At 38.0% G+C, this 16191-nt stretch overlaps 1 protein-coding gene across 1 annotated transcript in view; it reads left to right on the top strand.

Annotated features, from left to right (window-relative positions):
• The window catches only part of ANK3 (ankyrin 3), a 329784-nt gene that overhangs the window by 249753 nt on the left and 63840 nt on the right, over window positions 1-16191 (top strand). Inside the window, exons 30-32 of the mRNA XM_029931727.1 lie at window positions 1584-1808; window positions 2353-2451; window positions 4613-4767. Of these exons, the coding sequence (XP_029787587.1) occupies window positions 1584-1808; window positions 2353-2451; window positions 4613-4767 (479 nt within the window). The remainder of the gene's footprint in view (window positions 1-1583; window positions 1809-2352; window positions 2452-4612; window positions 4768-16191) is intronic.

Here is a 16191-nt window from a genome sequence, read left to right as displayed (position 1 = left end):
GAGGGGCAGAGAGAGGGGCAGACACAGAATCTGAAGCAGGCTCCAGGCTCTGAGCTGTCAGCACAAAGCCCTACACGGGGCTTGAACTCACAAACCGCAAGATCATGATCTGAGCCGAAGTCAGATGCTTAACCGGCTGAGCCGCCCAGGCACCCTGTTGTGTTTTGTTTTAGAAAGGTTAGTCTAATGTTACTTTGAACATTACAGGGGTTCCAACCTCTCAAAGTAGGTCTAATGTGACAAAACAAAAAACATAATCCAGAGGAAAATGGCTAAATCTAAAGTAAGCAGAAGGTATGAAATTGATTCTACCTCACTGATAACCAGAGTTGATCCTGAACATCTGACTGGATGGAAAATGATCCCCATGCTATTGCCTTTCTCCTTGGGGATGGCAGGTCAGTTTACTTTGAGGAAGAGGTTACTCTTCCAAGATCAAGAGGCATCACTTAAGGAAAGGGTCCCCAGCTAGCACCTCCATGCAAGGTCCTAAAATCTATTTGCAGGATGTTAGAACTGTATTTAGATGAACTATATTTAGTGGAGGATTTTTGATGGATGGGATTATCCACCTCCCCCAATACTATAGGTATTCAATTTTTTCATTATCAACATTTGGTCCCATTCCAATAAAAAGCATATTTTCTCCTGTCTGACTTGCACTCCTTAATGAGTCAGACTCACTGGTTTATGTCACCAGAGTGCTTTATGACACCAGATTCAGGGATGACTCTTCCGAAAGCATTTGAAAGGAATCAGGAATTGCAATATGCAATATGAGATAGTATCAATTTCTCTACATTTTCATATATACCTGCAGACAAATAATTTTTCTTCATTAGCTTTAATGTAAAGGCCAATGACAGAATTATATAATTTAGAGACATTTTCTAAAATGTCTGAGTTACTAGTTCTGTATGGCTGTACAGATACTCAAATATAGGTTATTTTCAACAGTTTTAAAGTCAAATTTATGCTGAAAAGATTAAATCCCTTTCCATCAAAATTGCGTTGGCAGAACTAAGCATCTGCTTTTATTCTTACATTCTGCTTTGTGATAATGCAAATTAGACTGTTCAGTATGATTAAATATGTGTATTTTTATTTTAGGAGTTGTATATGTTAAGACATACTGTGGAGATTCATGTGACTTGTCAGGGAGCAGGAGTCCATAGTGAGCATGTGGTCAAAACCACTTATAGTTAAAATGACCCTTGAATACAGCTTCAGCCATCTGTAGAGGCTGCATGCGGCAGCCTGGGTTTGGGTTTTTAAATGCACGACAGTTTTTATTCCAGCTTTGAACCATTCACTCTTCCTCTATCGGAGTATCTGACAAAGTAGTTGGCTTCTACTAGGAGGCCACGTTCCACCAAAAATAAGTTGTCATGTTTCACTTTTTGCCCAGTTCATAAGTTAAATGCATGTTTGGTGTGACTCCACCGTATTTAGTTCCAGTTTATTTTTAAAGAGAGGAAATGAGAGCCACATTGTCTGCCATTTTAACCTTAACGTTTAATTTCAAAACCTACTGTGAAGATGGTTTATCTGTGTCCTTGATTTGGCATCTGGTCTCTCTGCAGGTTTCTGGTTAGCTTTATGGTGGATGCAAGAGGAGGCTCCATGCGAGGGAGCCGTCACCACGGGATGAGAATCATCATCCCCCCACGCAAGTGTCCGGCCCCCACTCGAATCACCTGCCGTTTGGTAAAGAGACATAAATTGGCCAACCCACCCCCCATGGTGGAAGGAGAGGGATTAGCCAGTAGGCTGGTAGAAATGGGTCCTGCAGGGGCACAATTTTTAGGGTAAGTGATTTTGTCAATTTTTATCTTGGCCCTTGTATGATATATTTGATTTTCTTTGCCCTTTTTAACTCAAGTAGTTAACTATTAAGATGACATAGTTGAACCATTTTGATTGAGTACACCCTTTGTGTCGCATCAAAGGTCACAAAGCTGTGTAATTCTGTGAAAAGCGAGTAGGCTGATACTTCCTTAACTCAATTTGCTGGTCAAAGCTTTTACTAACCAAAAAGCATGTTCTCTGCTCAGTGAGTGCACGGAACCCCAGCAGCCCCTGTAGAAGTCAAGGCACCATTCTTAAGAAAAAATACAGATGCTGGAATTATATGACCACATTGAATAAATGGCTACTATGGGCACATGCCTTTTTTAGAGATAATTTGCAGGGACATAATCCATCGTGCTAATGGTATTTTACAAAAAGGAAACATAAATTCATTTTCTGAGGTGGCACTTGGGTGCAAATCAGGCAGGCTCTGTCGTGACGGACAGTTTGTTCACAATTTCCCCTTCTCGTTTCTCTTCCTGCTGCATGGATGTTATTCAGTAAACTGCATCTTCCTACCAATCCTCCCCCTGTAAATGAGGGTGAGAGTTTGGTTAGCCGAATCCTGCAGCTTGGGCCTCAAGGAACAAAATTTATTGGGTAGGATCTTTATAGACAAGATACAGAATGTCTACAATTCTTTCTCCATTTTCAATTTTTTTCTGTCACACCCATGGTCTTATTCTTGTCTTAATTTTCTTTTTCTTTTTTCAGTTTTTAATGCTTTCAGTTGATGTGTGTCACTGAAAGAAACAAAAATCATAGTGGCTTGACTTAATGTAGCATCTCTACCTATCTTGTGCTTCTCCGGCATGTGGAATTTCCTGCAAGCATTCTGCTTCGTAACTTTGTGCTTCTGTAAACCTTTCTTTAATTTGAAATGTTTCAACCGAATATGGTAGTTTTTAAGACAGACTAACAATCAAATTTTAACCCAATGTAAGAGAAGGTATTTGCAGGCTTCAAATCAACATTTGCTGTAAATGATATATGTGTGTGTGAATATATATATGTGTATATATGTGTGTGTGTGTGTGTGTGTGTGTGTGTGTGTGTGTGTGTATGTGTCTGGAGTTAAATTTTCTTAAAAGTACGTACTTATGCATAGTAAGTAATCTTCATGGGCTTTGAGAAAGAAAAGTCCTCAATAAGTAAACTGATTTGGATAAACGTTGGGGCTAGAAGATATTTAAAGAAAGCCAAATAGGCAGCAGATAGAATGTTCTACTACAGTCGTTAAATTGTCATGTTTTGTTTTGTTGAAGCTGAACTGTGTTGGTATCTGTTCTTTGTTTGCTTGTCTGTCTGGTTGGGGGATTTGCCTTGGCAGTCTGCATGAAGAAACCTGTTATGAAAACTTATGCTTGGCTTTCACCTTGGTCAGAGGCCCTGGTTCATACCTTCTCTCCAGTGTTGTTGAATGTCCTACACAAAGCCCCATTCCTCAAATATTTACAGAGACAGTATCTGATACATTAACCTGCAAAGATTGTATCTAGTTCTCAAAAAAAAATGTAATGTCAAATCGGATGTGATTAAAAACTATGGTAAATATCTTAATTCTTAAAATTATTAACACTCTTAGAAGTAGTTGAGTTTGTTTTATCTATCAAAAAATAAAGGCATTATTAAAAATGCTTAAATCCTTAATTTGAATTAATTCTAAGTATTTTGCCAAAAGTAAAATGATCATATATATCATCCCATTTTAAGCAAATGCTTTTGTGATAAATGAAATGTTCATACGTATTCATGTTATTGGATCATTGCAACAACTAGCTCTTTTGATGCTCTTACCTATCTGAAGCCGTATCTTCCATTGGGACACTTACATAAATGCGTAGGTTAAACAGTGAGGTTACATACAAACTCTGTAGGAGAATAATGATACTGTCTACTTAAATGTCATAAAATAAAGCTGCACAATCCAACTACATAAACTGTGTGTGATTGTGGTCTGCTTATTTCCATTCATCCTTTTTAGCATTTATCCTATTTTAAAATTTAACAAAATGATTCCTGTGCTTGATTGGCTGTCTTCAATTCTCAGCCATTCTTTTACATTCTTCTGCAAAAGGACACTGTCAACATTTAATATATCTTTAGATGATGATTTCAAACCAACACGTGCTTTTTCAGAAAGTGTAAATATTTCTCTGCAGGTTATTCTAGAATTAGGAAATTAAGCGGCCCATGACCATCTCACAAACTGAACATCAGAGAAAACTGCCTTAACTGTACAGGCCATAAAAGTCATTGAAAGTCACTATTGGAGGGAGTGAATTGTTATGTTGACTGTTTGCTTGTGAAGGGATCTTTCAAAATAGGAAATTTATTGAATTTCTTTTTCAAAGAAATGACTGTGTCCTTTTAAATCATTAGTTTTTGTATAATATGGTAGACCTATTATATTTTTAAAAATGGACCAACTTCCTCATGGTCTATTTTAATACCCTTCAATTCCTCGATTCAAAATTCCTGCTTCTATGTGCTGAATACTTTCTCCCATATTAAATCAAATGCCTAGCATATGGTAGGCCCTAATGAATTAATTGTTTGTAAATGAATGAATGATGGCATGTTTTCAGGCTTCTAATATATTATTTAATTAGCAAATGATTCTGCAGCTTTGAAATCATTCCCAACCTTAGTGGCACCTCTGATTTTCAAATGAATACTGTTAATGAAACTTTTTTTAAGAAGTATGATACTGTAAACATATTTCATTTCGATGCCAAAATAATGTGGATTTCTTTTCCAGCCCTGTCATAGTGGAAATCCCTCACTTTGGGTCCATGAGAGGAAAGGAGAGAGAACTCATTGTTCTTCGAAGTGAAAATGGAGAAACGTGGAAGGAGCATCAGTTTGACAGTAAAAATGAAGATTTAACTGAATTACTCAATGGCATGGATGAAGGTAATGATAACACGTCTTGGTTTCTGTCAGTGTCTGCAGGTAGAAATCAAAGGCATGACTACACCCAAGTTAACAGCACTTGAACCTCACACATCTGTATCCCAAGCTGGGGTTCTGGTTCCTCAGTGTTCAGTGCTCTGTTCCGTATCCCAGGCATGAAGTTCCTTTTAATCTGACAGGCTTTTGTTCTCATAATGTTAATGTACATATACTACATTGATGATTCTTTCCATCTTCAATCAACTATATTAATGTGAGAAAGACCTGAGAAAGTTTTCTAAGTGAAAAATGTGTCAGGAGAAGGTGAAATAATAGAGGAAGGTAGGTAAAGCATGAAGGACTTTTTAAGAAAATGTTCACATTTTACTTTTGGAGTTATTATTCTGGATCCTTTCTTGTGTCTCTGTCTTCTCCCCGATTATGGCAACATTCTTTGTGAATTTTTAACTTCTATTGGGCAATAATCATGTAAAAAAATAAGTTACAAAGCTAATTACTGGAGTCTATATTGTATTTTGTGATCTAGTAATGCTTATACACATAGCTGAGCATGTCACTTCCCATATGCACCTTTTCAGCTCTCTGACTTTTAGAAGAAAGAGGTTTTCTTAGTAGACATTGGGAATGGACTTGTTTTGAGAGTAGAAATTTGATGCAGAGTTTTCCTTTAAAGGGGTAAAAGCAATTAGAGACCAAGTGCACCACAGAATGGTGCTAATCTTTTAAGTTTATTTATTTATTTACTTACTTATTTACTTATTGAGGGGGGGAAGAGAGTAGGGGAGGGGCAAAGAGAGAGGGAGAGAGAGAGAATCCCAAGCAGGCTCTGCACCGTCAGTGGGATTTGAACTCACGAACTGCAAATCATGACCTGATCCAAAGTTAACCAATTGAGCTTAATCAACTGAGCTTGACTCTAATCTTTATACTGACTTCCTAATTACTAAAAATTCAGCAGTTGTTTTAATGAACAACTTTATTGAAGATACAGTTCACCTCCCATAAAATTCACTGTCTTAGCATTTAATTCACTGGCTTTGGAATGTACCCAGCATAGTCTTCTGTATTCACAGTGAGGACAGAGGACCTAGACTGACTCGGGTGTTTGAGGGGATGACCATGGGCCAGTTCTTTAGTCCCTGTGAGCCTCTTTGATTTCTGTAAAATGGACACACCTTCCTTACTTCTTCGGGTTGTTACTGGGAAAAAATAATTCTGTGAAGCACTTAGGAAATACAGCCTTTGTCACATAGTGACAATAAATAAATATGAGTTGTTGTCACTATTCATTCTATAGAAAAAATTGGTCTGTCAAAGGTTCTGTAAAAGACACAGTTCATCACTGCCAACCAAGAACTTAATTTTTTTCCATTTTTTTTTAAATTTATTTTTGAGAGAGAGAGAGAGAGCAAGCAGGGGAGGGTCAGATTGAGAGGGAGACACAGAATCTGAAACAGGCTCCAGACTCTGAGCCTGTCAGCACAGAGCCCGATGTGGGGCTCAAACCCACAAACCATGAGATCATGACCTTAGCCGAAGCCAGACACTTAACAGACTGAGCCACCCAGGTGCCCCTCCAACCAAGAATTTATAGCAGGGTATGAGGAAACTAGTAATTGTTGAGTATCTAGCACTCATGAAGCAGTGATAAATTCCGTTCTATATGAAAATTTAAAACAAAAGTATAGTGCTATAAAGTAGGTAGTTTTAATCACGCTTTATTTTTTTAATTTTTTCTTTTAACATTTATTATGTTTTTTAATGTTTAGTTTTGAGAGAGAGAGGGGGAAAGAGAGGCAGAATGTGAGAGGAGGAGGGTCAGAGAGAGACACACAGAATCTGAAGCAGGTTTCAGGCTCTGAGCTGTCAGCACAGAGCCTGACACTGGGCTCAAATTCATGGACCACAAGATCATGACCTGAGCTGAAGCTGGATGCTTAACTGACTGAGCTCCCTAGGTGCCCCTAACATTTATTTATTTTTGAGAGTGACAGAGCATGAGGAGGGGAGGGGCAGAAAGAGAGAGAGACACAGAATATGAAGCAGGCTTCAGGTTCCACTCTATCAGCACAGAGCCCAACACAGGGCTCAAACCCACGTACCCTGAGATCATGACCTGAGCCAAAGTCAGACACTTAACCAACTGAACCACCCAGGTGCCCCTTTAATTACACTTTATATTTGAGGGAACTGAAGTTCAGTCCAGTCAAGTCATTTAACTAGTATTCCCAAACTAAGTAGTAGTGCTGGGGTTGGAAATCTTGTCCTATCTTGTTTTCAAAGATTTAGCCATATCTCACTTATTTTAGAAATGTGTGCCCTGTGGAGAAGAAAATAAATGTAAACAGGAAAATTCCTACAAACCTCTAAATTTAAGGTATAGAAGAATAATCATCTTAAATGAGCATACATTAAATGATACTGATATTTATATCATATATCATCTATAACTTCACACAATTTCTGATAGGAACATGCAATGGTAATTAAGATTTCTAATAATTATTACCTAGTCATTCTCTTCTAAGAAAATTGATAAGGAAACACAATTATAAGTTTTAAAAAGAATACATTCTAAGAGAATGAACTGTATTAGTATTTTGAAAATATAAAAGAATATAGATAATTCAGGATTCAAAAATGGAGAGAATAAGAAAAATGAATTACCCAGAGAGGATGGTTATTTTTTTAAAGAAAATAAAGTATATAAATATTTTCATGTACCTAGTATTTCTTAAATGCCAACGTAGACTATTAGTTTTGACATAGCCTCTACTACACAAGGAGTTTCCTTCTTTCTTTTTTTTTCTTAATGGATAACTACCTCGATACTGTAACCTCCTGAGGGCAGGGTAGATGGCTTAATCACCTCTGAACCCCCTGTGTCAGGCACAATGATGATTTAGGTTCTTACCCCTTGCCAGTAAGGGGCAGAAGGAGAAACCTTCTCAAAATATGTATCTGGAGGAAAAGTTCTAATTGGTCTATTTCTTCTACCCCAAACATCATGAATGTTAATCTCCAGGAGAAGAAAATTAAAGAGAAGCATTTACTTTGAGGAAAGTTCTGAGAAATTCAGAGTATTCTAGGAAGAATACTGAACATTCTAAAACTGTCCAATAGATGATTTATGCAATGATGGAAGTACTGTCCGAGGGTAATCACTAGTCCCGCGTGACTCTAGAGTACTTGAAATGTGACCCGTACAGTTGAGGAAGTAATATTTAATTTTGTTTAATTAATTTCAGATAGCCACATGTGGCCACTTGCTACCTCATTGGACATTTTAGTTCTAGCGAAAACACTGAATATTCTAATATAGTCTCCTTTATTTTTGAGTATAGATTATAATATGTCCTACCAGACACAAGGGGAGTTTTTGAAAAAAAAGTTTTAGTAGATTCTTTTTTTTAAAGTTTATTTATTTATTTTGAGAGAAAGAGTGCAAGCGGGGCAGGAGCAGAGAGAGAGAGGACCCCAAGCAGGACCTGACATGGGGCTCAGACTCATGAACTGTGAGATCATGACTTGAGCCAAACCCAAGAGTCAGACACTTAACTGACTGAGCCACCAGTTTTTGGGGTGCCCAATTTTTTTTCAATTTTTAAACTTTATTTATGGGATGGGCTTCCATAATTTCATGCTGACTTGTCTTCATTTTGTTTTTAATAAACCAGTTTTAAATAGGAATTTGTCATATCTTTGCTCAAACAAATGATGCTCAGGGCATGTGTCAGGATATGATGACATTAGCCCTCTGTCCTGGATTCCGTGTGTTATCTTGGAAATAGTAGATAGAGTTTCTTTGTTACATTTTTAAAGACCAGCTAAACATTGGTTCTATTTTAGGCAATTAAAAGGAAATGTAAATACTTCCAGGTGTAAAGAATCTAGCACTGGGAGTACTTCAGCAAAAATAAGGACTAAATTTTCTAGGCACAGTGGTTTTCTTCATGGATTAAATTTTAAAATAACAATAAAGAAGAAAACACTATACATATTTTATAGCTGAGACTCAATCAGATTTCATACCAAGCTTAAGCCTCACTTACCACCACTATCCTCTGGTCCCCAAAGACATTTCATTCACACTGGAACATCCTCCTTACTCTAAAAAATAGGCAAAAATAAAAATCAACCTATCTCTAAAAAAACCCAACACTTGTATATCTTTAAGGTTCAATTATTCAAGGTTCTTATAGGAAATGGAGCATAAGCACAGATCCAAAGATTTCATGTTATGTTTTACCTTCTCCCCTCTGCCCCTGCCTTTGTTTATTCCTGGGAAGTTGTTAATTAGCACCATAACAATAGTGCAGAAAATAAACCAGTGACTAGATCACTCAAGACTTCCTTAAAGAAAAAGAAATAAATCATCCTGTTGTTTTAATTTAATTTCTCCAATTTATAACAATTAAGCCTAATCTGTCATCCATGGCATTCTTGGTATCACATGTTTTGTTATAAATGTCTCCTTTTTAGCCCTCTTTTCCATAAGTAAATTCCTCTCTGTAACTAATCTATATGCTATTTTTATAAGCAGTCCTGTTGCACCTTATTCTCGGAAAAAATCTTAAAACCCAAATATTAAAAATCACCTTAGCCAGTATTTTGATAACTGATTTTTACTATAGCATACAATTCTAAAGATTAGATATGGTTCTGTACTATTTCAAAACTTGCAAAGCCTTTCCAAGTGCATAATCAAATTGAGTAGCTAGAGTAACACCAAGGAAAGACAAGTTCAAGGAGAAGAATAATTTTCCTGGTGTAATATGGTGGTTAGGATCAGGATCTGTAGACGTCACATAGACGGAATTCCCAGGCTGACTCCACCACTTACTAGCTGTGTGACCCTAACCAAACACTCAGTCTTTCTAAAATTTAATTTACATCTGTAAAGTGAGGATACTTCATAGAGAGCTAAGGGGGAACTGACAAGCTAATATATGTAAAGTTCTTTAACCCAAGGTCTGATGTATAAGAATCACTCAATCAATGCTGCCATGTACAGTTGTACAGGAAAGCAAGTAGGAACTAAAATCTTGCCTCTTGCCCCTGCCAAGCCATCTGCTCTGACACTGGCCTGCAGGACCAAGGGGCACTCTTAACTGATGTTCCCAAGCCACTTGCCTGCAGGGCGGTGTTCAGCCCGAGTGGTATCCTTTTCCAAATCGCACATAGGGCTAGTTGAAGCCCTGGTCAGGGTGAAGGTGACATTCTCCCCATCACCACTACCCAGTCAGGAAATAATAAAAAGTTAGATCTAGGTCTATCTAGACTTCTAAAGTACAGACTTCTGACCCCAAATTTAGTTGTTTTTCTATAATACCCCTTTGCCTTTCTGTATTCTCAAATGAAGGATGCCTATGAAAGTCTTTTGCATGAAACAAAAATGTTACTTAAATGTTAGCTGCTATTTAAGTCTTCCATTACTCATCAAGGTATCATCTTCGTTCTTATATGACTAAAAGAGGACATGGTATGTATTCAAGAAAAATTGTCATTGCAAAATGTAGTAGGATTAAGATTTATTTCTGCCACTAGGAGCCCAGAGACACAAGCATCAGTGATTATGCTAATGAAGCAGGTGTGTTAGCAAAGCTCTGTTGAAGAGGCTAGAATGACAGAGGACATTGGTCTGGGTGTGAAAAGCCTGCTGCTACCACTAAGATGTCATGTGGCAGAAGCGCCTTTACTCTTTGGCGACGGACACAGATCTCGCTCTAGCCCTTGTCAGTTCTCTGCTGAGAAAGAGATACTGCAAAACACACAAAAATTCATTCCACTCCTCCCAAAAACATCATCTTTAAAGTGAACCAAGTTGAATCTACTGTGTAAGTTTGTTCAAAATCTTTAGTTAAACTCATAAAGTTCAATTAAGCATGTTTAAAATTGTGCCTCCAAATCAGACCCCAAGGGGTGTTTGGCAGTTTATGGTTTTGCTGGACCTGAGAGTATTTACTAGTAGAAGAATCCTTCCTCCTTGGAGGTTTTAAAATTGAAGAGCTAGAGAAATGCTCTAGTGTGGCACTGACACCACAGTCGCTGACTGCTAGCTGCATGTGGCTACAGAGCACTTGAAAGGGAGCATTGAGATGTGCTGTGAATGTAAAATACACCAGATGTGTAGAGCAAACCCCTAATCTATATATATCTCATTAATAATTTTTACATTGGTTACATGTTGGAATGGTAATGTTTTGGATATACTGGGCTAAAGAAAGATATTATTAAAATTGGGACACCTGGGTGGCTCAGTCAGTTAAGCATCTGACTTGATCTGAGCCCAGGTCTTGATCTCTGGGTCGTGAGTTCAAGCCCCACCTTGGGCTTTTGTGCTAGGCATGGAGCCTACTGAAAAAAAAAGATATTATTAAAATTAATTTAACCTGTTCCTTTTTAATTTTCCAGTGTGGCTATAAAGAAATTTGAAATTCCAAATGTGGCTTGCATTAGATTTTTTTAGACAGTGCTTCACTGGAAATGGATAGATTTGTATAGACACATTTATTAGGTTTTCAAATCAAAGTCATTACTACCTAAGCATCATAAGAATGCTTTGAAGATATAGGAATTGTACTATTATTTTAAAAACCCAACCACTGTACTGAAACAAAATGTTGCTGAAACTCTCCAAACAAATGCCATAATGCCAGGGAAATGTTTTCTCACTGTTGTCATGGCTTTCTCATAAGACCACGTGAAAGTTTAAAGTGATGCTCTTAGGGGCACCTGAGTGGCTCAGTCAGTTAAGCGGCCAACTTCAGCCCAGGTATGATCTTACCCTTGGTGAGTTTGAGCCCCGTATCAGGCTTTGTGCTGACAGCTCAGAGCCTGGAGCCTGCTTCTGATTCTATGTCTCCCTCTCTCTCTCTGCCCTTCCCCTGCTCACTCTCTGTCTCTCTCTCTCTCAAAATAAAATAAAGACATTTAAAAAAATAATAAAATGATGCATTTTAGATAAAATAATTATGCTATTTTTCTGTAAGTTGAAGCAGGAAAGAGAAATTGATAACTATAATGTCAAGTAACAGAAAACTAATTTCCATTATTGTTATCTAACTATACCAACAATAACTACAGGAACAGACTTCTCAGTTAAACATTGCTATGTTGGTTCATTTCAATTGAACTTGTTTTTAATTTATCAGCCATGAGACCAAGAGTAATCTTAAAGCATCAAGTTAGATTGTAGAAGCAGTTGAGTACTGAAAAGTGAAATACTTTATGTAGCTTTATGTTGTACACAGCACCATCTGTTGGACAAATCTGTTAACAATTCTGAAAAATTCTGAAGGAAAAAGTAAAAACTGAACCTGACCAAATCAAGTTCACCCAATTTTTTAGGATGCCAAAAAAATGTACCAAATGCTATCAGTTAAACCATTCAATCTGTTGCCATAAAACTCATTTTAAATCAGTTGCATGCTACCTACCATAGTGCAAAAGGAGAGGAAACTGTACTAGAACATCTCCCCCACACCAAGTCACTGGGAAATGAGAATGGGACCAAAGCAAGTGAACACTAACCACACTGAGTTTCATAGATGCTTGTATAAATGGATTTGCCAGCATTTACATGTTTTTATAAACATTAGTAGGTGGAAATAATGATGTCAGACACCCTGACCCACCTTTCAGGCAGAATGCGGCTCTTGGCCCTCTGAGGACAGGGAGGCAGGGCTGAGAGAATGACCTTTAGTGCAGATAGGAACAGAGGCCGGGGTGACAGACACTGCAGGTCTAGGGCCCTTGGAGTTCGTTGTGCTTCTGTATCCGCTGCACATGGCTGTTCGTTGTGCTTCTGTATCCGCTGCACATGATTGTTTTTTGCCTGGATGTCATAGTAATGGTTTAGTCAAAGGGCTGGAAAGTGCCATAATGGAGCTAGTCACCTGAAAGCCATGCCTTTTTATTTACATAAGGGGAAAAGTAAGCAAATGTGTAAGAATATTTTCCTGGAAAAAATACATAGAGAAGCCAATGCAAAGAATATAAGGTTTCTGCAGTCCTGGAGAAAAACCTTATAATGATTGTTCCAACATGAGCAAACACCCCCTCCCTAACTTCTCATCCCTAAACCCCAGACTAAGTTAGATCCACCTGGGAAATACGTCCACAACAACCGCCTGTCTTCTTCCATAACTAGCAACTTTGAACATTGCTGTCTTCCTTGATGTACTTTAAAGTCCCTGGCTTTGATTTGTTGACAGCCATATTCCCAGTGCATGTAACAGCTCTTGACACAGTATTGTCACCACACCATAATGTGTTGAATGAATGGAAAAATGTACCCAGTCCTATGTCCCTACTTTTGACGATACATTTCCTTAATAATTCAGTGACCTATACCCAAGAGAGAAAGCAACTTTCTAAAGGAAGGGGTACCACAACCAAATGAGAATAGGTGGATTGCATGGGAGGAAAAGGGCACATAATGATTAGAAATTTGTTTTCAAAAAATAATTTTAAACTATAATTGTCAGAAATTATATAGATTGCTAAAATTGGAGGGGAAAACAAATAGATAATTCATTGTTTCTAGACATTCATCATTAGCCCTTCAATTCATTGTACAAATCTGAATAACAAAAAAGATCCTTACTTTGCACGAAGATGTAAAATAATCCTGATGGACACAGATATAAAGCACATGCTAGAATTGAATAAGAATAGGAGTTAAATTTCTAAAATTGTATGTGTGCATAGGATCTCTCTATAATCTTTGCAACATCCCATGAATCTATAATTATTTCAAAATAAAAGTTGAACAAAGTTGGAAAGGTTTCTATTACATTTACATTGAGCAAGAAGGGTTTTTTTTTCCTGCGACTTCCTGAACAGACTTATTAGAAAAGTTACATAGTCAGATGAAGCTGAATTTGAATTCCAAGGAGATGAATGTCTATGATTTTCTGCTGATAGATTTCTATCATTTATTTGTCATATCTATCCCAGAGTTCAGGAACGTGTCCAAAGTCCAAGCTCACTGGTTGGAGAGTTAGATTTGAGTCCAAGGCAACTGTCTGCAGTGACTTCCTAGAGACCCATCCTGGCTAGCTTGCCCTTTTGAATACTAACATTCTAGGTCTCTGTTTTCTTATATCAAATTCTCCTTTCCTAGAGGAGCACACTGAGCAGAATATTCACCTGACTAGAAATTAAACTCTAGAAACATAAATCATCCTTTGTGAAAACTTGAGGTTGTATTCCTTCTATAGACTATTCACACTCAAACCTGACCTTCACACACACAAACAGCCTTCAGAAAACAAATTTGGTGTAGGGAAAAGAACCATGGTCCCATTTGACCAAGTTATCTAGACAAGTAATCATGTGCATGAAAGAGTGAGGCAAAACTAATCAAGGATGATCATTTAAAAGCATTAAGATTAACTCATTTAGTGGGAACATGATTTCACTCCTGTTATTTATGCTTCATTGTATGATGGTCTCTATTCATATTTGCAAAGCATATTTTGATTCTTATTGCTCTGTTGCAGAATCTCAGTTACAGAGAAAGCTGTCCCACCTTCTACAAATAAAGAAACTGAGTTACAAGTGCTTAAGAAATTTATCATTAATCAGTGAAGTAAGAAAGCTGTAGAACATTAACTTCCATTTCTTATGCAGCAGAAAGTGCCACTGTAGTCAGAGCTTTCTGCCATAGAGTGGGCCAGTAAGAAGCCACGTCACCTTCTGGACCAGGGTATCTGCATGTCTATACATTATCCATCCATTTATCATCTACCATCCCTGTGCCAGGTAATCTGCAAAGACACGGTGTTGAATCATGGCTGAAGTCCGTGTCTGCGTGACTTCATTCCTTCTTCCCCACCCTGTTCCCAGACCTAGGTTCTAAGCTCCAAAGCAGACAGGTCACATTGGGCAGGTCACTTCTTCTCTTTGAACTTTATACACTCTCTTTACCAAATGCTTTGTGGGTCAAATTGTAACTGACCTGCCACAAAGTAGACATTAAGTAAGTGTAAATTTTAACATTCCTTCTGACCAAGACTACCTGTTTCAGAACTCACCTCTTTCTTTTCCCTTAGAATTGTGTGTGTGTGTGTGTGTGTGTGTGCATGTGTGTGATAACTTTACTAGTAACAGATTAAATAGAAAGAGGGGGGGTTCAGGGTCTTTTTATAGTCTATCAATCACCTTGAAAGGTAAGAAGCTCTTTATTTTTATGTCATCTTCTCTTTTAATTCTATAGGTATGGAGTGGGTTAGTAAAAAAAATTTTAAGCCATTTAAAAGTAATGGATAGGGGTGCCTAGATGGTTCAGTTGGTTAAGTGTCTGACTCTTGATTTCAGCTCAGGTCATGATCTCACAGTTTGTGGGTTCAAGTTCTGCATTGGGCTCTACGGTGACAATGCAGAGCCTGCTTGGCATTCTTTCTCTCTGACCCTCCCCCATTCTCTCTCTCTCCCTCCCTCTCTCTCTCTCTCTCAAATAAATAAATTTTTAAAAAAAATAATGGATATTATTGCCTCATAAGCTTCTCTTCTCATATTGAACCATCCTTTCAATGTTTTTCATAAGATCCTATTGTCATGTTTTTCACAAGTTGGGTTCTGAGTCTTTAGGAACAGACATAGGGTGAAGTCTACTAAGACTTTGCTTCCCAGACATGTCAAGTCATAAAGTCACCTGAATTGAGTGTGAAAAACAGCTTTTCAGGTTCCACTCCTAGCCTACCAAGTCAGAATCTCCAGGAGAGAAGCCTAGGAATCTCTGCTTTTAATACATCGCACTGGTGTTGCTTATGATCTTGCCAGTTTGAAGCACACACAGGCTGGGTTTTCTGTGGGTATGAATAGGACACAGGCATCGTATTTGTAGATTATTTTCTTGGTTTTATCTATGGAAAGGGTAGGAGCATAGCAAAGATTCTTGGTAATATATTCCTGTTTCTCTGACCTAAGTAATAGACCATTTTAAAATCTGAATACATGGAACATGGTGGAAACACAAAGGATGTTTGGCCAAGTCTGAGAGGAAGTTGGCGGCATAAGCTGTGACTGGCATCATTATAAGAAGGTGCCCCTTATAATGACTATTGAGGAGAGCCAGAGTTTATCAAGGAAGGGCATGTTAGGTGGAGAAAACAGAAGGAGGAGGGACTGAGAATCCTGACAGCCAGGCTCATCCAGAGATCACCAGCAACATTTGCCAGAGCAGTTTCAATGGAGTTGCGTGGACGGAGGCCTGATTCAGTCTAAATGACACAACAGTGGGGAGGTCAGAAAGTGTAGATGCGTTTCAAGAAGTCTGTCCATGCAGGGAGTTCAACACATAGATTGGCAGGTCACATGGGAGAACTTCCTGCCAATGAGTTTACTAGAATGCCATCCTCCCCAACAGAAAGATGGAGCAAGAAACAGGGGTGAGGTGTCAGAAAATGGCAGGGGGGA

This window comes from Suricata suricatta, chromosome 2, assembly GCF_006229205.1.
Source record: "Suricata suricatta isolate VVHF042 chromosome 2, meerkat_22Aug2017_6uvM2_HiC, whole genome shotgun sequence".
Taxonomy (NCBI): Eukaryota; Metazoa; Chordata; class Mammalia; order Carnivora; family Herpestidae; genus Suricata; species Suricata suricatta.
Note: the sequence above shows the minus strand (reverse complement) of the source record. Positions and strands in the feature narration are given on the sequence as shown.